The sequence below is a fragment of the Anser cygnoides genome, chromosome 36, assembly GCF_040182565.1.
Source record: "Anser cygnoides isolate HZ-2024a breed goose chromosome 36, Taihu_goose_T2T_genome, whole genome shotgun sequence".
Taxonomy (NCBI): Eukaryota; Metazoa; Chordata; class Aves; order Anseriformes; family Anatidae; genus Anser; species Anser cygnoides.
Window position 1 is genome coordinate 1,827,279 of NC_089908.1, and position 24,565 is coordinate 1,851,843.

The following is a 24,565-nucleotide window of genomic DNA, read 5'->3' on the forward strand; positions in this document are numbered from 1 at the left end:
GGGGTATTTGGGATTTTGAGTGTGGATTTGGCGAACTCACCAGGAGTGATCTGGGGACTTAATACTGGATGAACTAATCCAGTCCATTCGGCGTCCATACTTATTTATGTCTTGTGCAATTTCACTCCAGGTGGGAATGGGGGAGTGCAGATTTTGTCTACAAACGCAATCACCTTCCCTATGAACAGCTTGTATGCGATCCTGGGTATTTGCTACAAACATCTTAAGACAATCAGGGAGTCCACGGATGAGAGGGGTTAATTGAGCTGGGTCGATAGGGGCTGTGATATATGGAGTAATAATTCGTGTCAAGAAGATGGTTGATGTTAATAAAGAAGGGGGAGATGTGGGAGTGTGGTCATGGGGGTCGACAAGCCCCATGGTTGGTGATAACATCAGACTCTTAACGATGAGGCCATCAGGAATGTAGAGTTTAGAGGGAACAAAGAAGGGTGATTCGGGAGACGCCATGCCGTCTTGGGTTGCTTGTTCTCCAGCCGTTAAGGCATGGAAGCTGCTGGGGGTTTGCTGGTTGCCGGGCAAAGTTGTTTGACCAATGAAGAGTTAGGGGAAAAGGACTGCTGTGGGGCGAATGGTATAAAAAGGGAGCCTGTCCTCGATGATGAAAACAAACAGGGACATGAACTACAGAAACAGGGACAGGCTAACAGAACAGGGACCAGGACAGGAACAGGGACATTGATGGCCTAATGAAGATAGGTTCGGCCAAACTCAGCAAACTGCTCGAGGAAGCTCGCATAGAAAGTCGCTGGAAATAGGCGCACCAGAGCTGGAAGGAAGCTCAAGCTGAGGGAAGCGGACCCGCACACACAACTGCCCCTCGCTGGCCGAAGGTAAGCAGTTGCGCATTATGGGGAATCATACGTCCTTAGAAACAAAGACTGTCCTGGTAACCTTACAGCTTATTCTCTTTATTAACAATCAGACAGTTTATGATCCTGAAACATGGGACCAAACTGAGGTCAAGGTGTGGGACTCTGCTACTAAAAACGACAAGGTTGCGGTGGGATTGCTCGGCACCTGGCGAGCAATCTGAGGCCTTAAAGAGCCATGTGGGACCACAATCAGAAACGTGTGGTTTGCCAGACAGTGAGGGAGCTGCGGGCTCATCCACCGATCCTTCTGCTACACCATCGGCCCCCCCGCCGCTACTGCCATCGCAGGACTTTGCTGTTACGCCCCTGGTGACCTGAACGTTCCTTTTGATCCAGGCCCTATAGGCCCTGAAAAGGAGCCGGATCTGTTTCCCTTCGATCCGGGAGGAATAGGATACATAAGGCCCGAAGGCCAAGTTGCTTAACAACTTAAAGCGAGACATATTGTTCCCACGACTAGCCCTGGAATTCTCCGGTGTTTGTAATCAAGAAAAGGAATGGAAAATGGAGACTGTTATATGATCTGAGAAAAATTAATGAAGTCATGGAAGATATGGGAGCACTTCAACCAGGATTACCAGCTCCAACTATGCTCCCCCAGTCATGGACATTAATAGTAATAGACTTAAAGGATTGTTTGTTAAACACTTGCCAGAATTCGGAAAACTTTGCCATGTTTATGTTTCAATTGATACCTTTTCTGATTGTACATATGTATAGGCGTACTCGGGTTTCTTATGAATATGTAAAAGCGATGTTCTATATATTTAGAAAGTTCGACGGTTGTGTGTGCGTGTTGGTAGAGCGTAGACTCCCCGTGCACCCAGCGCTGTTTACTTGCCTTTTATAAATATTACTAAATTCAGATTGAGTTGTATCTTCATTTATAACAGGGCTAACATCAGGGATTTCCTAAATTCATCTCTTTCATATATCACCTGTATGCAGGCTGCTTTCCGTACTGCTACAGCCAGGTTGGAATAGCCTGTGGCTCTAATTTCTAGTGGTTCCACTCTCTCCTGGGGATCTATACCACCTGCCCAGTATGCAGCTCGTGCAGTTAAGGAGCAGTTATGCTCTCCTGGCGTGGTACTTTCAGGGTCTGCACTATGCATTAATCTACGAACCTGCTTAACTGGAGCAGAAGGTTGCATTTTATCTAACAGATGATTAACCCTTTCCAGCAATTGTTTAAGATGACTATTCTCATTCAAAAGTTTAGCAACTCTGATTCCTAATGTTCTTCCTGTCTCCCTTTCAAAGGCTAATGATGACTTTAACACCACATTTTCCAATTTTAAAGCTGTATATTCCACATCAGAAATTAGTTTGGGAGCAGGAATTTCCTTAGCTTCTTGCTGAGTGCAAGACAAACAGGCTCCTAATACTGCACAAATTACACCTTCGCCTTTTTTCACTCCAGTCTTTTGCACAGCCTGACACTGCTTAATGCGTTCTACCCCTGTCTCTCCATCTTTCTAAAATTTTTGAGCCCACTCCTTCCCAACCTGGCAAGGGGCACATTTGTATTTTTGCAGCAGTTTATCCATGGCAATCCTGCCAAATACGTCAATTTCTCTGATGTGTTAAAGGCGAGTGCAATTTATTAAAGCAAAAGGTACACAGGTTCTTTGGATTGCCGGTGATAAATTCACTGTCTGCAAAGCACATACAAATACCAAAAGTATGAGTAACGCAGCCTGGCTATAAACACGTTAAAAGGTATAAAGCAACTCTATAGAGATTTCTAAGTTTCCCGGGGAGGCACTTGATATAACCAAGTGTTCAAGTCTTACCCAAAGGCGTCCCAATGAGGGAGGAAGAGAGGCTCAGCCCGTCAACTGATCCCAGAAGTCAGAAGGTATCCTTCACAATGGTATCTTCCCTAACAACCTTTCTCTCTTAAGCCAATTTATATTATTTTCTATATTTTAGGTGGAGCTTGAGTGACTCTAGTCATACATATCTTGGTTATGATTGGTGCAAAGTTTTCTCACTTTTGTTTAAAAGTATAGTTTCAGAGAAATTCAGAGCGCATGCTCAGTGAGGGGTGGTCACACCTTGGAGACGGGTAGCTTTTGGGATGGAGGTGTGTTTTGGTATTATAATGATATTATAATGAGAAAAGTTCACTACAGTACAGCATTTTGTCAAAAACATGACAGCTCGTTGGCTCAGGGTAGCAAATGTGAAGTTTATTGGTTTCGGTCTGCACAAGAACAATCAAGTTCCCATCTTATCACAGAGCCTAGCTTCGGTGTCTCCACTCCGCTCCACACTCCGTACCGTTCCTCTTAGCACACCAAGTTCCCCCAGTGTGATTAACATCTAATGTTGGAGGCTTAGGGAACTTCTATGTAGTGCAGCTGCACTCCACCCTGGAAGCTTCTTCAGTCCTTTCAAAACCTTTTCTTTAAAATGTGAATATCAGTTTAATTTCCAAGTCACCTCAGGCAATTATTCCACACATGTTTAAGGCATACAAGTAGGAAAGACTTCATTACTGATACAGCAGTTTTCTCTTCAAAAAAACAAACATTTTTATCCTCTAAAATTTAGACAACAAAACGGCATATTTGAAAGCATTGTGCCAAAATAAACTACACCAACATTTGAATGTTTGTTCAAAGAAAAAAAATGGAAAAAAAACCCTGATGTATTGAATAACCCCCCTTATTTAAACTAATAAAAAGGAAAAAAGAAAAACACGCTACATCTTTGGCCCAAAATTGTTAGATGTCACCTTATTAAAAAAGGTTTTTCCTAAAAAAGTTAAACGTGGACAAAAGCTCATCTTGATAAATATTTTTGCTTTAGAGTTTAAAATTGTGAATTACTTACTATAAAAAGTAGTGCAATTCAAAAATATCTTGAAGAGGAATGTCTATATAAGCTGTACTTAAGTATAAGTGTATGTGACATCACTGAGAGCAGTTGTGCTCATGGATTAATGCTACATAGTTTGCACAACCTTGTGGAAAATATATAATCAAAAGAGATGCTTATTGCATAGACATACTTCTGCTGCTACAAAGCAAGAGCTGGTGATAAAAATATCTTTATGTCATTCCGAAATGCAATGACTCCTGCCAGAGTACATTTAATATAAATGCAAACGAAACTTACTAGATTTAAAAACAATACCCTTGATGCTATGCACTGAGACAGTACTCTGTAAATCAGTTTATTTTCCATGTAGTGGACAAATCCAGTCAGTTTAATTATTTTTCTGCCGGTGAATAGTAAATTCAAAGTACTTATTTTCCCACAAGAATGTATTCACTGTGGCATATTGGGTCTTGCAATAACCCATAAAGCTTTCAATTTAAAGGTTACTTCTAGAAATTTGGAACCGTAACATCAGGTCTTTTTGCCATTAATAACAATGACTACACTACAATAGCTAAAGAACAATTATGTGTGGAAGAAGTAGAACAGCTCAATTAAGGAAAAGAGTTTTAGCGTACTTCGCTCATTTTAGACAGCACTCTACATTGCCCTTTTTGCATACAAAGTGGATTTGAGGATTTCCATTGTAAGAAAGAAATGACAAGCAAAACTGTGTCAAATTGCCCTTTTTTTTGCCCCTTTTTTTTTCAAGTCTATACTTGGACACTAAGACAGAAGCTTTGCATGATATTGCAATTCTTTTTGTTTTTATTATTAAATGAGAAAGTCTGATTTGTTACATTGTCACATTGCTAGTCAGAAATGCTGCAGTGAGGAAGAAAGTCAATGCTGGGTCAACCCAAGTCCTCCTTCTAAAACATTTGTTTACAAAGAAATTATAGCAATGTTCAACACACCCAACACAATGTTTCTTGCTTTCTTCAGAGAGAAGTCCCATCAATCTTCCTCTAATGAGGCATGTTACTACATAAATTAAGATTTGTTTTAAACAATACATCCCCATATTTTCATGAGAAAAAAGCGAGCATCTACAGATGTTACAGAAATCTTCACACATCATCATCATCTGATGTATCACTGCTGCTTGTCTCAGAATCATCATTCTCTAGAGCAGGTTGGAAAGTGCTATTTTTCCAGGGGCTAAATTTAAAATCACAGATAAGGCCATTTTTCAAAATGCCGTTTTTCCGAAGGCCATTTTTTTGCAACTGAAATGGAAAAAACAAAACAAAACAAAACAAAAAACCACAAGAATTATTTAGAGAGAGAAAAACACAACAACCTGTTGCATTTCAACATTCTCTGTCTTCATCTATGGGCTACATTAGATCCACAGCACTACGTGTTATATATACACACAAATGAAAATTCACCTGAGAGCCTTCACTTCTGAACCAGCCACCTGCATCCAAGAGCTTCCAATCATACTAAGCTAAGTGAACAAGAGTTTACTCTCTTCCCATCTACTTCCTCAGACATTTTGCCCCAGTGACTCCTCCCACATGGTCTCTCCCATGATGCAGTCCATTTTTCTGCAGTTGTGGTGGTTTTACTCAGCTGGGAAGCTGAACTCCACCACAACGGCTCTCTCAGTCCCCTTCCTCAAAGGGAAAGGGGAAGAAGATACAATGCAAAGGGCTCAAGGGTTGAGATAAGGACAGGGAGATCACTCAACAATTATCATCACAGGCAAAACAGACTCAGCATAGGGAGATTAATATAATTTCTTCCCTATCACTAGCAGGCCAGAACAGAGAAAAACTAAAAGCAAACTAAAAACACCTTCCCCCCATCCACCTTCTTCAACATCCTCCCTCCAAGCAGTGCTGGGGAATGGAGAATGGGGGTTGTGGTCAGTCCATAACACTTTGTTTCTGCTACTCATTCATGGTCACTCTCTTCCCCTGCTCCAGCACGGGGTCCCTCCCACAGGATAAAGTCCTTCCCAAACTGATACTGCGTGGGCTTCCACAGGCAGCAGCTCTTCAAGAACTGCTCCAATATGGGTCTGTATCACAGGGTCCATCCTTCAGAAGCAAACTGCTCCAACACGGGTCCCCCACGGGCAGCAGCTCCTGCCAGGTCACCTGCTCCTGCATGGGCTCCTCTCCACAGGCGACAGGTCTGGCACGGAGTCTGCTCCAGCAGGGGTCCAGCAGGCCGCAGCTTCCTTCAGACCAGCTTCACCTGCTGCTCAACCATGGGCTCCTCCACGGACTGCAGTGTAGAAATCTGCTCCGCTGTTGTACACCATGGGGGACAACCTGCTCCACCATGGTCCTCTCCACAGGCCGCAGGGGAACTTCTGCTCCAGCTCCTGGAGCAGCTCCTCCCCCTCCTTCTTCACTGACCTTGGTGTCTGCAGGGCTGTTTCTCCCTCCTCGCTCTCCCAGCTGCTGTTGCACAGCAGTTATTTTCCTCTTCTTAAATATGCTCTTACAGAGGCACAAACAACATCACTTACTGGCTTGGCTCTGGCCAGCAGCAGGTCCCTTTTGGAGCTGGCTGGAACTGGCTCTTATCTAACATGGGGCAGCTTCTGGACTCTTCTCACAGAGGCCACCCCTGCAGCCCCCCTGCTACCAAAACCTTGCCACATAAACCCAAGACAGCAGTCTACTACTTCAAAAAATAAAAATAAAAAATCAATTGTAGATTGCGTGCTCAGACTCTGTTACTAGTGAATTATATGTTCCTCGATTTCCAGTGAAGAAAGCCAAGAAAGCTGCATAAAGACCTTGAAAGAAAATTCCCTTTCCTCAGGCTGAGCTGAGGAGCTAGAAGGCCTGTGCAATTCTGTAACCAGCACTGCTGAAACTAATTAGAACCCATCCTCTCTTCTTTCTTTGATATGTTGAGAATAGGCCTCATCTAAAATAAGTACTGCTTCCCATATCTTTTTTAACCAGCTATTTTTCTGAAAGGACAAGGAAGGCAAGGAGAGGAAAGAAAAAGGGTACTGAAATGGCATCATCCTTAACTATCAAAATTACTGGAGATCCTCCTTAAAAGGTAGGTATTTAGGGTAGCCACTTGCAAGTTCATAATGGAACATCAACTTAACATTACCTGTTCACTAATGGCTCGGAATTCCCTCATCTCATCCTCTGTTAGTGGAGCACGTTTCATCATTTTCACTCTCTTCCTGCCAGCCCATCTCCTTTAACAACCTTTAAAACAAAAACGACAATATTAAGGAATTTCTACACGTACTCAGACATTTCAAGCTCTGCCTACGTGAATAGGTAAAGATGTGTAATATATGGATTAGTCCATAATTTGATTTTTAAACAAACTCTTATATAAAAGTAGGTTAAAAGCATAAGATACATAAAGCACAGAAGTTGAGAAGTTCTCAGGTCTTTCACAGCTGACCCTGCTTTTGCTACTACATTTAATTTAAAGGGCTGCAAAACCTAAGTAGTAATACTTTATCTATAGGACACGTTCTTAATTTCAAGCAAATATCTGCACCATCACTTGCACACACCAAGTATTAAATTTCCTGCCATCAGGTTTCACATACAAAACAGACCCTGCCCCCCTCTGCCAGTCCAGTAAATGTACCAACAAAAGCTAAGTTTCCTGTTATATCGCTTCAAGATGTTTATTAATCAATTGACAACATTCCCAGATATAGCTGCTCTCAGCATAAGCTGCCCGATGTTTCAAATAAACTCTTATGGAAACCAGGCTAATAAGAACCTCAGTTTTTCCTATTGTTTCAATTGGATGGCTGCTCTCCAGAACTGCAGCAATAAAAAAAGCAAAAGAGAAAATAATTTGGACCACATGCAAGTTCAGCTGTGGATGAAGTGTTTCTCTTGAAAGCTTATCTAGTGTTGCCATGCCGTGGACTTTACAGACCATTAAACTCCAACTTCCATTGTCAAGATATTTATCTAAGAAGTTATCCAAGGTAAATGACTTCATGGATTCATCAAGGGAAAGGCCTGCCTTAGTAATTTGATCTCCTTCCATGATAAGGTCACCTGCTTGGTGGGTGAAGGGAAAGCATTGGACGTAATCATTCTGGATTTTTGTAAGGCCTTTCATACTTGGCCTCATGGCATCCTTCTGAACAAACTGTCCAATTATGAGATAAACAGGTTCATGCTACACTGGGTGACGAACTGTCTGAACGGTAGAGCTCAAAGGCTTGTAGTGAATGGGGTTACATCTAGCTGGTAGCCAGTCACCAGAGGCATTCCCCAGAGCACAATTGGGCCAGTCCTATTCAATGTTTTTATCAATGATGTGGATGCAGGAGTGGAATGCATCCTCAGCAAGTTTGCTGATGATACTAAACTGGGAAGTGCTGCTGACACCCTGGAGAGACGAGAGGCCTTGCAGAGGGATCTAGATAGACTGGAGCACTGGGTGATCGGCAACAGCATGAAGTTCAACAAAGCTAAATGCCAAGTTATACATCAGGGATGAAGTAATGCCAGACACTGGTACAGTCTGGAAAATGAGTAGCTTGAGAGCAGCTCAGCAGAAAGGAATCCGGGGTGGTGGTTGACAATAGGTTCAACGTGAGTCAGCAGTGTGCCCTGACAGCCAGGAGGGCAAACCACATTTTGGGATGCATTAAACACAGCATAGCCAGCCAGTCAAAAGAGGTGATTCTCCCACTATATTTAGTGTTGGTGTGGTCTCACCTTGAATAGCGAACATAGTTCTGGGCTCCACCACATAAAACGGACGTTAAGGTACTTGAAAGCATCCAGCAGTGGGCTACAAAGCTGGTAAAAGGGCTGGAAAGCTGTGGCAGTGTACTCCTGGCCCCCCTTAACCTGACCCTTCACCTGTAACTCTGCTTGGGCGATAGCCATCAGTGACAACCATATTGAATGCATCTGGTCATGACAGTTAAACTAGGCTCAAGGTAGATTCAGGGGAGATAGCTCTAATGGCTAACAGACCATGCACCAACCAAATATGGCTGGTATTTTTATGTGCACTACAGGGACTTTATCCCCTTCTACAGTACGTAACAGGTTTGATTGGGGAGGTCCGGCTCGGTTGGCAGATCCCCTAGTGTTGACTAACCAGGTGGCCTTTGCCAAACGTGCATCCCAATTTTGAATGTCCCAGCACCCATTGCCTTCAGTGTAGTCTTTAATAGTCCATCACACGGCCTCGTGGATGCTGATGCATGATAGGGGGATGTGATTTACCCACTCATGGCCACGCTCTTTGGCCTAGGTGTCTATGAGGTTGTTTTGGAAATGAGTCCCTGTGGCTGTGTACTCCTCTTGCTCCCCCCAAACCTGACCCTTCACCTGTAACCCTGCTCAGGTGATAACCAACAGTGGCAATTGTGATGAATGCTCCTGGTCATGATAGCCTAACCAGGCTCAAGGTAGATTCAGGGGAGATAAATCCAAGGACTAATGGATCATGCAACAACCAAATATGGCTGGTATGCAAATATGACTAGTAGTCAATCTTCTTACCCCATAAATAGGGGACAGACAAGAGCCTGCTAAGCTCTCCTGTACTGCAGCAACCTGCATGCCAAGATCTTCCCCTTTAGCAGGGATGCCTCTCAAGGTTACTCCTCAAGGTCAAGAGATTCCTTACCTGGGACAGATACTCGGTAAGTGACTAATAGCTAGCTTGTTGAAACTTTGCAAGTAATTTGCTAAGCACGCTGAAACTTTGTAATCTTAACTAAGTGATATAAAGGAACGGTTGTGCATATAAACTGATAAGTCTAGGATTGGGACACGATCCACTCCTCGGAGTTTGTATGGCAAAAGGGACTCCATTCTGAACCTCGTAAGTCAATGTGAGGATCTCCCTGATACTTTGTCTAACCCTGTCCTCTATGCAGTAAATAATCAAGTGACCTTGCCATCATGAATCTTGTTAATGCCACATTTACCATTAGAGCTTTATTAAATTGCTGTCTCAACCACAGTTTATCTCTGCTAAATCACTATTTTCATCAATAAATATATTGCTGCTTCTCTCTTACAAGTGAAGTGAATAATTCCTTTTGTGACAAAGGCATGTCCTATGAGGAGAGGCTGAGGACACTTGGGTTGTCTAGTTTGGAGAACAGAAGGCTAAGAGGTGACCCCGTTGCTTTCTACAACTTCTTGAGAAGGGGAAGTGGAGAGGGAGGTGCTGGTCTCTTCTCCCTAGTAAACAATGACAGGACATACGGGAAGTGCACAAAACTGTGCCAGGGGAGGTTCAGACTGGACATGAGGAAAATTTACTTGACTGTGAGGGTGGTCAAAAACTGGAACAGGCTTCCTAGCAAGACAGTAGATGCCCCAAGCCTGCCAGCGTTCGAGACATTTGGATAATGCCCTCATTAATATGCTTTAACTCTTGGTAAGCCCTGAAGTGGTCAAGCAATTGGACTAGATGATCTTGGAAGGTCCCTTCCAACTGAACTATTCTATTCTAAACACTTGAGTACAACCTGGAGTACCACTCGCCAAGGTGATCAGCTGCAGTGCAGGCAAGTTCTGCAGCGGAACAAGGAATGACGGTGTGCAGGGGAGTTCCTGCAAGGCCTCGTGAGAGCATCTGATGAGGCTTAGGCTGGGCCAGGAGCAGTGGCAGCCAGCCCCACATGTACAAAAGCATCACCAATGGAGCACCATCACCCAGGAGCAGGGTTAAGAAGGGAGGCAAACAGGGCGTGGTGCATCAGCTAGGGAGTGGTGGGGCAGTTTGCGCAGAAGGGCACTGTGTTGTGGTTTAACCCGGCCGGCAGCTAAACACCACACAGCCGTTCGCTCACCCTCCCCCCTCCCTCTCTGGGATGGGGGAGAGAAACGGGAAAGTGAAGCCGGTGAGTTGAGATAAAGACAGTTTATGAAGACAGGGAAATAATAATAACAATAATAACAATAATAATAATGATAACGGTACTACTAATAATAATGTGAACGAAACAAGTGATGCACAATGCAATTGCTCACCACCTGCTGACCGATGCCCAGCCTATCCCTGAGAAGTCGGCCCCCCCACCCCGGCTAGCCATCCCTATACATTGTTTAGCATGACGTCAGATGGTATGGAATACCCCTTTGGCCAGTTTGGGTCAGCTGTCCTGGGTCTGTCCCCTCCCAGCTCCTGCTGCACCCCTAGCCTGCTCGCTGGCAGGACAGAGCGAGAAGCTGGAAAGTCCTTGGCTTGGTGTAAGCACTGCTCTGCAACAATTAAAACATCAGCATGTTATCAGCGCTCTTCTCATCCTAATCCAAAACATAGCACCCTACCAGCTACTAGGAGGAAAATTAACTCTGTCCTAACTGGAACCAGGACACACTGTCACTGCCACTTCCAACAGTGATTGTAACCTGCTGTCTTGGGTTTACGTAGCAAGGGCTTGGTAGCAGGGAGGCTGCAGGGGTGGCCTCTGTGAGAAGAGTCCAGAAGATGCCCCATATTAGAGAAGAGCCAGTTCCAGCCAGCTCCAAAAGGGACCCACCGCTGGCCAGAGTCGAGTCAATAAGTGATGTTGGCTGTGCCTCTGTAAGAACATATTTAAGAAAGGGAAAAAAAAAAAACAAAAAAAAAAAAACAAAAAACAAAAAAAAAAAAACAAACAAACAAACAAAAAAACAAAACAAAAAAACTGCTGTGCAATGGCAGCTGGGAGAGCAAGGAGTGAGAAACAGCCCTGCAGACACCAAGGTCAGTGAAGGAGAGGGAGGAGGTGCTCCAGGCACTGGAGCAGAAGTTCCCCTGCGGCCTGTGGAGAGGACCATGGTGAAGCAGGTTGTCCCCCTGCAGCCCATGGTGTATGACGGCAGATCAGATCTCCACGCTGCAGCCTGTGGAAGGAGCCCATTGTGGAGCAGGTGGACCTGACCTGAAGGAGGCTGCAGCCCATGGAGAGCCCCTCAGGAGCAGGCTCCAGGCCAGACCTGTAGCCCTTGGAGAGGAGCCCATGCAGGAGCGGGTGATCTGGTGGGAGCTTCCACCTGTGGAGGACCCACGTTGGAGCAGTTTGCTCCTGAAGGGTGGATCCTGTGATACAGACCCATATTGGAGCAGTTCTTGAAGAGCTGCTGCCTGCGGGAAGCCCATATAGGATCAGTTTGGGAAGGACTTTATCCCATGGGAGGGACCCCATGTTGGGGCAGGGGAAGAGTGACCATGAAGGAGTGGCAGAGATGAAGCATTATGGACTGACCGCAACCTCCATTCCCCATGTTGCCGCTTGGGGGAAGGACACAGAAGAGGGTGGATAGGGTGGGGGGTGGGGGTGGTGGTTTTAGTTTGCTTTTAGTTTCTCTCTGTTCTGGCCTGCTAGTGATAGGGAAGAAATTATATTAATCTCCCTATGCTGAGTCTGTTTTGCCTGTGATGATAATTGTTGAGTGATCTCCCTGTCCTTGTCTCAACGCTTGCTCCTTTTTTTTCATATTTTCTCCCCTTTTCCTTTGAGGAGGGGGAGCCAGAGAACAGTTGTGGTGGAGTTCAGCTGCATAGCAGGGCAAAACTACCACACCTGTGTGCAAGGAACTCTAGTCATAGCATACACCCTTTGCGTCCCCTCTGGCCTCTCCAGCCACAGGCACTGATGCAGCTACCCCAGCAGAGCTCCCCTGGCAACAAGCAGCCATCCACATCTCAGACTGCAGAGCACGCCCAAGTTTTCTGTCAGTGATGGCAGCAGTGAGTATACATGTGGGGAGGTATGCCCAGGTAGAACTGCTCAGCCTGGTGACAGAGCTTCGGGAGGAGGTGGGCAGGCTGAAGAGCAGCAGGGAGTCAGAGAAGGAGATCAACTGGTGGAATCATACTTTACCATCCCTGAGACAAGCATGCGGGCCAGCCACAACACAAGAAACAAAGGATCCCCCCTACCCTCTCACCACCAGGCAAAAGGAGGGGAACTAAGAGACAGGGGGGGGGGAGGAAGGGAATGGAAGCAGGTTTCTGCCCAGGGTGGCAGGCAACCCCGCTCCCTGCCTACTTCACCTCCTTGGGTGTTCTTATACAGCAACTATGAGGCTCTGGAACATGACCGACTGTGGTGGTTTTACTCGGGTGGGTGGCTGAGCTCCACCACAACCGCTCTCTCACTCCCCCTCCTCAAAGAGGAACGGGGAGAAAATACGATGAAAAGGGCTCAAGGGTTGAGATAAGGACGAGGAGATCGCACAGTAATTATCGTGACGGGCAAAACAGACTCAGCATAGGGAGACAGTAAGATTTATTACCTATTAATAACAAGCTAGAGAAGTGAGAAACAAATGAAAGAAACCAAAAGCACCTTCCCCCCCATCCACCCACTTCCACCTCCTCCCCCCGAGCAGCGCTGGGGAACGGGGGTTATGGTCAGTCTATAGCGCTTCTTCGCCGCCGCTCCTTCTCGGTCACTCTCGTCCCCTGTGCTGTGGGGTCCCTCCCACGGGATGCAGTCCTTGCTGAACTGATCCGACGTGGACTTCCCACAGGCAGCAGCTTTTCAAGAACTGCTCCAGATATGGGTCCGTACCACGGGGTCCATCCCTCAGGAGCAAACTGCTCCAACCTGGATCCCCCACGGGCAGCAGCTCCTGCCATGTCACCTGCTTCTGCGTGGTCTCCTCTCCACGGGCTACAGGTCCGGCCCGGAATCTGCTCCGGCAGGGGTCTTCCGCAGGCCGCAGCCTCCGTCGATGCAGGTCCACCTGCTCCACCGTGGTCTCCTCCACGGGCTGCAGCGTGGAACCCTGCTCCACCGTGGTACTCCATGGGCTGCAGGGGGACAGCCTGCTTCACCATGGTCCTCACCACAGGCCGCAGGGGACTTCTGCTCTGGCGCCTGGAGCACCTCTCCCCCTCCTTCTTCACTGACCTTGGCGCCTGCAAGGCTGTTCCTCACTCCTCTCACTCTCCCAGCTGCTGTGTGTGGCGCAGCGTTTTTTTTCCCTGTCTTAAATATGCTCTCACAGAGGCGCAAAACAACATCACTTATTGGCTCAGCTCTGGTCAGCAGTGGGGCCCTTACCAAACATGGGGCAGCTTCTAGATCCTTCTCACAAAAGCCACCCCTATGGCCCCCTGCTACCAAAACGTTGCCACGTAAACCCACTACACTGACAGACAAACAACGATGTGGATGAAGGTCCAACGAGGTGCGAGGTGATCCCTAGGGCAAGTCAGCCCCTATCCCCTATATCACAACAGGCTCCATCAAGAAAAAAAAAAAGGGCTATTGTCATAGGTGACTCCTCCTCCTTTCTGTGGGGAACAGAGGGCCCAATATATCGACCCAACCCATAGGGAAGTCTACTGCCTCCCTGAGGCCCAGGTAAGAGACATTGCTAGAAAAGTCGCTTACCTGGTATGGCCATCTGATAGTTACCTTTTATTGGTTTTATATGCTGGCAGGAATGAAGTAGCAAAGAGAAGTCCAAGGGCAATCAAAAGGGACTTCAGGGCCTTGGGGCAACTGGTTAAGTGTAATATTTTCCTCTGTCCTTCCAGTAGCAGGGAACAATACTGAAAGGAATAGGCAGACCCAGCTGATCAATATGTGGCTCCGAGGCTGGTAGCATCAGCAGAATTTAGGGTTGCTCAATCAAGGGATGGTCTACACAACACCAGGCCTGCTGGCACCTGATAGGATGCACCTTTCTCAGAGGGGGAAAAATGATTTTTGCCCAGGAGTTTGCAGGGCTGACTGATAGGGCTTTAAACTAGATTTGAGGGGGAAAAGGGATAAAACCAGGCCCACCAGTGATAAGCTATAGGATGGCATGCCAAAATTGGAAGGACTGCATGCTAGCGAGATCCTTCTGTCTGCTCCAAAGTATTGGGTACAATGAAGCACATTTAAAATGTTTCTACACAAACGCATGCAGCATGAGGAACAAGCAAGAGGAGCTAGAAGCCTTGGCCCAGTCCCAGAGCTATGACGTTATTGGCATAAGCGAAACCTGGTGGGAAGAGACCTGTGACTGGTCTGTTACGATGGACGGTTATGGGCTCTTCAGAAGGGATAGGCAGGGCAGATGAGGCAGAGGGGTGGCACTGTATGTAATGGAGGGGCTGAACTGTACAGAGCTTGCAGTAAGCAATGACACGGTTGAGAACCTCTAGGTAAGGATTAAGGGACAAGCAATTAAAGGGGATGTCGTTGCGGGAGTCTACTATAGACCATAGGACACTACTATAGGACAGGATGACAACACTGATGAACTATTCTTTAAGGAACTGAGAGATACCTCTAGATCAGCTGCCCTTGTCCTTATGGGGGGCTTCAACCTGCCAGATATCAACTGGGAATATCACATAGCTGAGACAAAGGGGTCCAGGAGATTCCTGAAGCACCTTGATGATAACTTTTTGGTACAGGTACAAAGAGAGCCAACTAGGAAAGGTGCCCTCCTAGACCTGTTGCTTGTAAACAGGGAGGGTCTGGTGAGTGAAGTGGCGATAGGTGGCCACCTTGGCCATAGTGAAGACTAGAAGAAGACTACATAAGGTGGAAAAGAATGCATTTCCTTTGCATAACTGCTTTGGTGGAACAACAGTGTACCTCCTCAAAAATAGTGCAAAGAGGCAAATATTCACACTGAGGCAATCTGCAGTTTTTTCCTGGATAGCAGCAACCAGAAGGAATGCTGCTGGAGTTTCCTCCATGGGAGCTAGCACTCACTTCAACCCACAACACCTTCTGCATCAAATCCTGAGAAAATCTGCATTGCTCTTCAGTGACAGAGGCACAATTCAGGATGCAATGGCCTCATATAGTTTCTATTTTTCTAGCACATGCTAGTGTCAGAGCCAGGACGGGCTTCTTTGTAATTTTTCAAGTCTCACCTGACAGCAGATGCTGATATCGCAGCATGTACAGACTATAACTAGGAGCGAGTTTTGGGATGCAGGGAGGAAGAGAAATGGAGACATTCCTCTGGTGATTAAACTTGAGATATCTCAAAAGATGAAATAATCAAAGTATTTTAGCTAGTACCAAAAGTGGTACAGCAATATCTGAGCATGAAGAAAGTGGTTTTAAGCATTAAGACACCGAAAACAGGGGTTAAATCTGAGGGTGAAGACTAGCATTTAACAAAGATAGCACATTCTCTTGCTGCGAAGTTTTTGCCAACAGGATTAGCACCTTCTTCAGGCAAACCTTAAGGTCTGATGACCTTAAATCTTCAGAGGTTAAAAAGCAAAAGCAAAACACACCACTATCTCGCAAAAATTAAAGATGTTTCTAAAAGTATAGGCCAGAACTGGCACAGAGTACTGACACAGATGAAGAACAGTGAATATATTAAAACAGAATTAATTAGATGAATTCAAGTTGATGTTGTGTACCTGATTCTCCATTTAGCCAGATGTCAGCAAGAAACACTCTTCAACATAACTCTCCCTACAAAAAATCCTAGGTCCCAATACAACAGATGTGCACTGGACAACCCTGCATGCAACCAATGACAGCACTAACCATTATTAAAACCATACTAAAAGCCCAAAATTGTAGAGGGATGGGACGGCACTACTTAGTCTGCTTAAAAAAGTTAACAGGACAACAAGAGAAATGGAAGTTATATCCCTCTGTATTGCTCAGACCTAACTGAACAATGCGATTGCCAGAGCAGTGAAATCAGCGGAAATAATGCACAAGTCATCCAAAGCTTCTCTTTTATGAGAATACGCTCATTTGGGTTATACACATACAAAAAAGACTTGCTACTATGTAATGCCAAAAGCATTTCAGTGATAGTTATATTTTTAGCAACAGTAATTTGAGTCAAAGTTTTACTGCAAGCAAGCTAGGATTTTAATAGTATTATGTATAATTGAACAGTTATATAGCTGTTAATTTAAGTAAAATTTAGGGCAATAGCTAAATAACTTAAGCAACGTTGTCTCTTTAAAGCAGCATTAGGCTTCTAGGACAGTTAAGAATGTAAACTACACTAAAGATTTCAGATTAGCAAACTCAACACCTACAGGATGAATATATAATCACTGCATGCTGGAAACTCCCCCAGCAGAAGGAAAGTCCAAGATTTATTTTGTACAATGTGCCAATAGTTATTAGGCATGCACAAGCATCCTGCGAGTTAAGCTGGTCACTTCGAGTCCACTTTTCCACAAAAAGGCCTACCATAACGTCTTCATGCATGCAGAAATCCACACACACACACACACACACACACACACACACAAAAAAAGAAAAAATCACAAACAGAACAGGGTACATTTCACCTTCTATAATCATAATGGAGAAGAAGTCATGAAAGTCTCTGCGGGTACTACAGAAGGAAAATTTCTCTAGTCCAATGTATACATAGAATCTATCACTGAAAAAAGACACTGTTTCTTTAGTTAACAGTAAGAAATTAACAGGACTCATGACAAGCTCGCCTCCAGACTGAGTTATGATTTCCTAGCAGCACCATTCTCATCTTTATCACCTGCTACTGCAGTTACACCTAGGAGATACTAGAATTATATTTCAATCCTTTTCTGAAGTTACTTTCTCCCTTTCTATTGCATTGTCTTGTGATATCACTGACCATGTCAAATAGCTATAAAAACAATCCATTTCTTTAACAAGGAAAAGTTCACTGGGTTTTACATAAGATGCAACATTTGAAGTATTATTAATACAGATAGCAACTACACGCATTGTTCCTCCTAGATATACAGCCCAAAATCAGAGGGATGAAAGTCTCTATGTAGTTTGCTTTATTTCGTTAAGGAAATATCAAATTTTTAGTAAAGCAAGTTAAAGATGCCAGTACACAAGCCTAATAGAAGCAAAGTATATTCCACGTTAAATTAGTACGTCTAAAACTTAAACTCTTATTAAGTATTGTCTTCTCAGCTTCCAGATTCTGACTTCTAAGCTTGTAAGAACTGAAGACACTCACTTACCATGAAGAAACATTTTATATAATAAATACATACCTATGCTCTGCCTCAAGTGAGCTTGAAAGAACATCTGCCTGAGGAAAAGTTGAAGATCTAATGATTAGTTGAGATGTAACTGAAGCATTGCCATTCTCTTGCGGAATTTCATTTTCGAAGTTTTGATTTATATATCTCTCATGACGAGGACTGTTGCTGTTATGCAAGTCAAAGGAGTCATCCTGTTAAAGCAATTATACATTACAGAGTTTAAAAGTAAATTCCACTCAAGTAAACCTCTACAAATGCTGCAAAATTCCCAGGCTGTTGTAACAGCAATTGTAACTTACTAGCCATGATATAAGAACTAGGAAGAAAGCTTATTTAGAAAGCAGACTGTTCAGGTTCACTCAAATATTAAAAGTTCTTTAGTCCCATAAATCTAAAATGCTTATTCTACTCATTCGGCAACTTGTAATTTTTATTCAGTAAGTAGCCAAACTGCCTCAGAAGTCTTAGCAACTGTAAAAACAAAGAAGAGTATGATTATCTAGCTAGCACTCTTTTGACAACAAAAGCCCCAGACTTGGCATATAACAGCATTACCCATAGCAGGAGGCAATCACCCAGCCAGTTCTGCACTTGTAAGAAATATTTTTGAGTCCAGGATTGAGACCATCATTATCATTCCCCTTCCATTCAGTGTTATCTGCTTCCAGAAATTTTAGAATGCTTAGCAAGAAATTCTTAAGAGGTATCCCAGTAAACATATGTTCAGCTGTTAAGTTATTAACCTGGAAAATGCATCTTAGATTATCAAAGAAAATTCATAAAAATATTAAAGAATTTTAGCGTATTAGGGCAAAAAACCTTCCTCCAAGCATGATTCAGAAGCTGATCACAATTTGCATCATTATTTCAGAGGTGAGGTCTGTCACTGCAGGCCTTAAAAATTATCAACATCATCACATTATAAAAGACTGATGCGAAGTTATCTACTTAACCACTCAGTTACACAGTGCATCTTCTACTGATGATCATTTAAATTAATGTTGGAAGCTGGACAACTATTACAGTTACATGATTTGTTACACCTGAACATCTTCTGACACCAGTTAGTGAAACAGCAATGGCAGGGAACTAAATACATGCAATTAAAAACAAATACTCCAAGCTATGTGTTACATACATCTGTCCAACGATATTATGACTTTTTTTTCCCCTCCAAAATACACTGCATCTGAAAATCAGCTGTGTAGAGCGAGACAACCAAATGCATTTGACATAAATACCATGAAGATATTAAGAGTTCAAGACGATTTCAGGAACAGAAACTCCAATCACGTTCACATAATATTTTCAGAATTCTGAAGCTCAAAACAGTGTTAACCAAGATCTTTTTAATCTTAAATCAAAATCTTTGTGCATTTCTTAAACAACACTGCACCCAACACCCACCTCAGGGTGTATTCAGCAATACAATACCAAATAAAAAGATGCAGACGTTTCCTAACTCACTCACTGTGTAAGTTTTACTCTGCTACGCGGCTGAACTCTACCGCAACTGCTCTCTCGCTCCACTCCTCAAAGGAAAAGGGGGAGAAAATATGATGAAAAGGGTGCAAGGGTTGAGATAAGGACAGGGAGATCACTCAACAATTATCATCACAGGCAAAACAGACTCAGCATAGGGAGATTAATATAATTTCTTCCCTATCACTAGCAGGCCAGAACAGAGAGAAACTAAAAGCAAACTAAAACCACCACCCCCACCCCCCACCCTATCCACCCTCTTCTGTGTCCTTCCCCCAAGCGGCAACATGGGGAATGGAGGTTGCGGTCAGTCCATAATGCTTCATCTCTGCCACTCCTTCATGGTCACTCTTCCCCTGCCCCAACATGGGGTCCCTCCCATGGGATGCAGTCCTTCCCAAACTGATCCTATATGGGCTTCCCGCAGGCAGCAGCTCTTCAAGAACTGCTCCAATATGGGTCTGTATCACAGGATCCACCCTTCAGGAGCAAAGTGCTCCAACGTGGGTCCTCCACAGGTGGAAGCTCCCACCAGATCACCCGCTCCTGCATGGGCTCCTCTCCAAGGGCTACAGGTCTGGCCTGGAGCCTGCTCCTGAGGGGCTCTCCATGGGCTGCAGCCTCCTTCAGGTCAGGTCCACCTGCTCCACAATGGGCTCCTTCCACAGGCTGCAGCGTGGAGATCTGATCTGCCGTCATACACCATGGGCTGCAGGGGGACAACCTGCTTCACCATGGTCCTCTCCACAGGCCGCAGGGGAACTGCTGCTCCAGTGCCTGGAGCACCTCCTCCCTCTCCTTCTTCACTGACCTTGGTGTCTGCAGGGCTGTTTCTCACTCTTTGCTCTCCCAGCTGCCATTGCACAGCAGGATTTTTTTTTTCCCCTTTCTTAAATATGTTCTTACAGAGGCACAACCAACATCATTTATTAGTTTGGCTCTGGCCAGCAGCGGGTCCCTTTTGGAGCTGGCTGGAACTGGCTCTTCTCTAATATGGGGCAGCTTCTGGACTCTTCCCACAGAGGCCACCCCTGCAGCTCCCCAATACCAAGTCCTTGCCACGTAAACCCAACGCATGCATACAGTTAAGTTGTGCAGTGCCATTACAGCAAATTTTATTTTTCCTGAAATAGAAACAGGGTCAGAAAAGTTAGTCTTACAAGCAAAGCACAGTGGCACTGTTGTTTTTTGTTGTTGTTATTTTCATCTCTGAGTAACCCTTCAAGATCACTTAAAAAAAAATAAAAAATATATATATATATATTAAACCACTCATAGATGTGTAATCACCTCATCCTGAATAACACATTATTTACCTTCACACATACTACATAAGGTAACTATGCTTACTATGCTTATAGCTCTTTGGTGGCAGGTAGCACAGACAAATATTCTCAACGTGTCAGCCAGGCACTGCATGAACTGATCCAGAATGAAAGAAATCTGACATAATATTATATACAGTATCATCATAGAAGAATTCTAGATTCTAGAATCTAGATAAATACAGTACAGACCTTCAAGCTCTCAATTTCAAAGTAAAAGCAGTTTCTTTATATACGCATAAATCAAAATATTGCTTCTATGACAAAACTAAGAATAGAGAACTTCTGGGTATCTAAGCCCTCCAATTAGAAGGGAAACAATTTGAGAAAAAGAACAAAGTTTTTCCATTAATTGCTTTGAAGGATGCCCTAGTTTCAGCTAGGATAGAGTTAATTTTCCTCCTAGTAGCTGATAGGGTGCTGTGTTTGGGATTTAGGATGAGAAGAGCGCTGATAACATGCTGATGTTTTAATTGTTGCAGAGCAGTGCTTACACTAAGCCAAGGACTTTTCAGCTTCTCGCTCTGTCCTGCCAGCGAGCAGGCTGGGGGTGCAGCAGGAGCTGGGAGGGGACAGACCCAGGACAGCTGACCCAAACTGGCCAAAGGGGTATTCCATACCATCTGACGTCATGCTAAACAATATATAGGGGTGGGTAGCTGGGGTGGGGGGGCCAGCTTCTCAGGGATAGGCTGGGCATCGGTCAGCAGGTGGTGAGCAACTGCACTGTGCATCACTTGTTTTGTACACACTATTAGTAGTAATACTATTATCGTTATTATTATTATTATTTTATTTTCTGTCCTAATAAACTGTCTTTATCTCAACCCACAGGCTTTATTTTCCTGATTCTCTCCCCCATCCCAGAGAGGGAGGGGGAGCGAACGGCTGTGTGGTGTTTAGCTGCCGGCTGGGTTAAATCATAACAGTTGTTTTGGCACCCAATCTGGGGCACGAACGGTTGAGATAACGACAGATCTGACCAGAGTGTGTTAAGCCAAAATTGGTATAAGTATTAGATCTGCTTAATAGTTGCTAGTCACAATTTTGATTGCTTTGATCTCAGGTCTGCTGTGCCTGTTTTCCAAATTGAGATATATAGCACGTTACTTACTGTATGTATTCCCTTTCGTGCGGTTTATCTTTTCCGGGGCCTGGTTTAAGATCATTATTTTACTGTACGGTGTAACACTGGCTTATGATTTGAAAAAATCATATCATTTGGTCATGAAACTAACCTGGTATTTGTACTCAGCACTGTCGTCAACTCTATACTTTGGAAACCATATCTCGGAAACTATTAACAATTACACCTATTACCTTTTTTCTTCAGGGAGCCAACCTGTGGAGAGGACAGGGGGTGATGTTTTTCCTACTTGTTCACTCTCCCTTTCTCCTTCACCCCCCCTCTTCTCCTCGGGGCTAGTTATGATAGCTCTTCAAGATTTTGAATATCCTTGGGATGTTCAGACCAGCATGTTGTTATTATGTCTCCTTAATGCGCTTCAGATTTTGTCTAAGGTTTAACAACTACTTAGGAATGCCATCCAGGGATCTGTCCTGAGGCAGGATAGTTATGAGTGGCAGGGAGTGTGGGAGGATATGGACAGGCATCTAGCGCAGTGGGCACTTCGAGTGCTTTGGAAATTCACCCCTGAAAAACTGCAAAATCCTAAAAAACTGGCAGAATGCTTGAAAAAGGGGTATCATCACTCTGGCAATTCCAAAGAGACACAAATCACTGCAACATGCTGGGGTCTGGCCTATGCCTATTGAGCTGCAATCGATGCCACTGTAACCCTAGTGACAGACCCTGCGGCCACTCCAAGTCCTGTGAAAGGCCCAATGGCCACTCCAACCTCTGCAGCCACTCCAGCCGCTCCAGCCTCTGTGGCTGCTCCAGCCCCTGTGGCCGCTCCAGCCCCTGTTATGGGCCCAGCAGTCATTCTAGCTCCTGTGACAGGCCCAGCGGTTGTTCTAACCCCTGTGATGGGCCCAGCGGTCATTCTAGCTCCTGTGACGGGCCCAGTGGTCGTTCCAATCCCTGTGACAGGCCCAGAGTTTATTCCAACCCCTGTGGCGGGCCCTGCCTTCGTTGCAACCCTGTGGCAGGCCCTGTGGCTGGGTCAGGGAAACAAAACTGTAGCAGTGCAAGTTGCCCCTGTAACCAAGATGAAAAAATGGTTTAGAGACTCAGATCCTTTAGAAGGCAGAGAAACTCCTGCTAAGACTAGGTATGGAGAAGACGAGGCCGGGCCATCAGCGGAACAGGAGGATGAAGATGAAGATGTCGAAAAAACAACAGAAACCAACCCTAACCCTATACCAGCATGAGCTACGAGACATGCAAAAAGATTTTGGTCATTGTATAGGTGAGCACCTTGTCACCTGGCTGTTCCGGTGCTGGAACACCGGAGCCAATTATCTGGAATTAAAGGGCAGGGAAGCCAGGTGGCTGGAATCCCTTGCTAGGGACGCATGCATTGACAAAGCAATTGGAGATGGAGCACACATCTTCAGCCTCTGGAGGCGTCTCCTGTCAGCTGTGAAGGAAAGGTATCCCTTCAAGGAAGAACCTGTATGTCTACCAGGCAAGTGGACCACCATGGAGAAGGGAATCCAGTATCTGAGGGAATTAGCCGTACAGGAGGTGATTTATAAGTACCTAGAGAACAAACAAATATCCACAGATCCAGATGAAGTCAAGTGTACACGACCCATGTGGCGGAAGTTTGTACGGAGTGCACCATCATCATATGCCAGCTCATTGGCAGTAATGGCCTGGAAAGACCATGAGGAACCCATGGTGGATGAATTGGCTAAACAACTCCGGCAGTACGAAGAAAGTCTCTCCTCTTCCCTACAGGCCTGCGTGTTCACTGTGGAGAAACTTTATGAAAAGGTCCACCAACTAAAAGAGAATATTCTCGAGAAACTTTCTGAAGAGGTCCACTAACTAAAAGAGAATTTATCTTCCTCCTCACCTGTACAAACCAGTGTCTCAGCTATCGGGCGTAAGAATCCTTCTGTGCAAGGAAGATGATATAGTGGGTACACACCCTGTGCCACCCTGTGGTTTTACCTATGTGACCATGGAGAGGACATGAGAAAATGGCATGGAAAATCTACCTTGACCCATGGGTATATGAGTTGCAGGGAAAAACAATCAGGAAAAAGGGGTTCTATGACAAACTTGCTGCTCCAACTTCCAGCAGGCAGTCCTCCAGACACAGAAATGAAGATTCTGACCAGGACTAGAGGGGCCCTGCCTCCAGCCAGGGGGAGGAAAGGGACAACCGAGTTTATTGGACTGTGTGGATTCGATGGCCTGGCACATCAGACCCACAGAAGTATAAGGCTTTAGTAGATACCGGTGCACAATGTACTGTAATGCCATCAGGCTATAAAAGGGCCAGAGCCCATCTGTATTTATGGGGTGACGGGGGGATCCCAGCAGTTAACTGTATTGGAGGCTGAAGTGAGTCTAACCGGAAATGAGTGGCAAAAGCACCGTATTGTGACTGGCCCAGATGCTCCGTGCATCCTTGGCATAGACTTAGAAGAGGATATTTCAAGGACCCAAAAGGGTTCTGCTGGGCTTTTGGCATAGCTGCCTTGGAGACAGAGGACATTAAACAGTTGTCTACCTTGCCTGGTCTCTCAGAGGACCCTTCTGTTGTGGGGTTGCTGAGGGTCGAAGAACAGCAAGTGCCAGTCGCTACCACAGCTGTGCACCGGCGGCAATATCGCACCAACCGAGACTCCCTGAGTCCCATCCATAAGCTAATTAATCAACTGGAGAGCCAAGGAGTGATCAGCAAGACTCATTCACCTTTTAATAGTCCCCTATGGCCAGTGCGGAAGTCTAATGGTGAGTGGAGACTAACAGTGGACTATCGTGGCCTGAACGAAGCCACGCCACCGCTGAGTGCTGCATTGCCGGACATGCTAGAACTCCAGTATGAACTGGAATCAAAGGCAGCCAAGTGGTATGCCACAATTGATATCGCTAATGCATTTTTCTCCATCCCTCTAGCAGCACAGTGCAGGCCACAGTTGGCTTTCACT

At 45.0% G+C, this 24,565-nt stretch overlaps 1 protein-coding gene across 1 annotated transcript in view; it reads right to left on the reverse strand.

Annotated features, from left to right (window-relative positions):
- Window positions 1–4,530: 4,530 nt before the first annotated feature.
- Window positions 4,531–24,565, reverse strand: part of LOC125181504 (vasculin-like) — a 62,572-nt gene continuing 42,537 nt past the window's right edge. Inside the window, 4 exon segments of the mRNA XM_066986963.1 lie at window positions 4,531–5,014; window positions 6,876–6,924; window positions 6,926–6,976; window positions 17,700–17,881. Of these exon segments, the coding sequence (XP_066843064.1) occupies window positions 4,856–5,014; window positions 6,876–6,924; window positions 6,926–6,976; window positions 17,700–17,881 (441 nt within the window). The 3' untranslated portion in view covers window positions 4,531–4,855.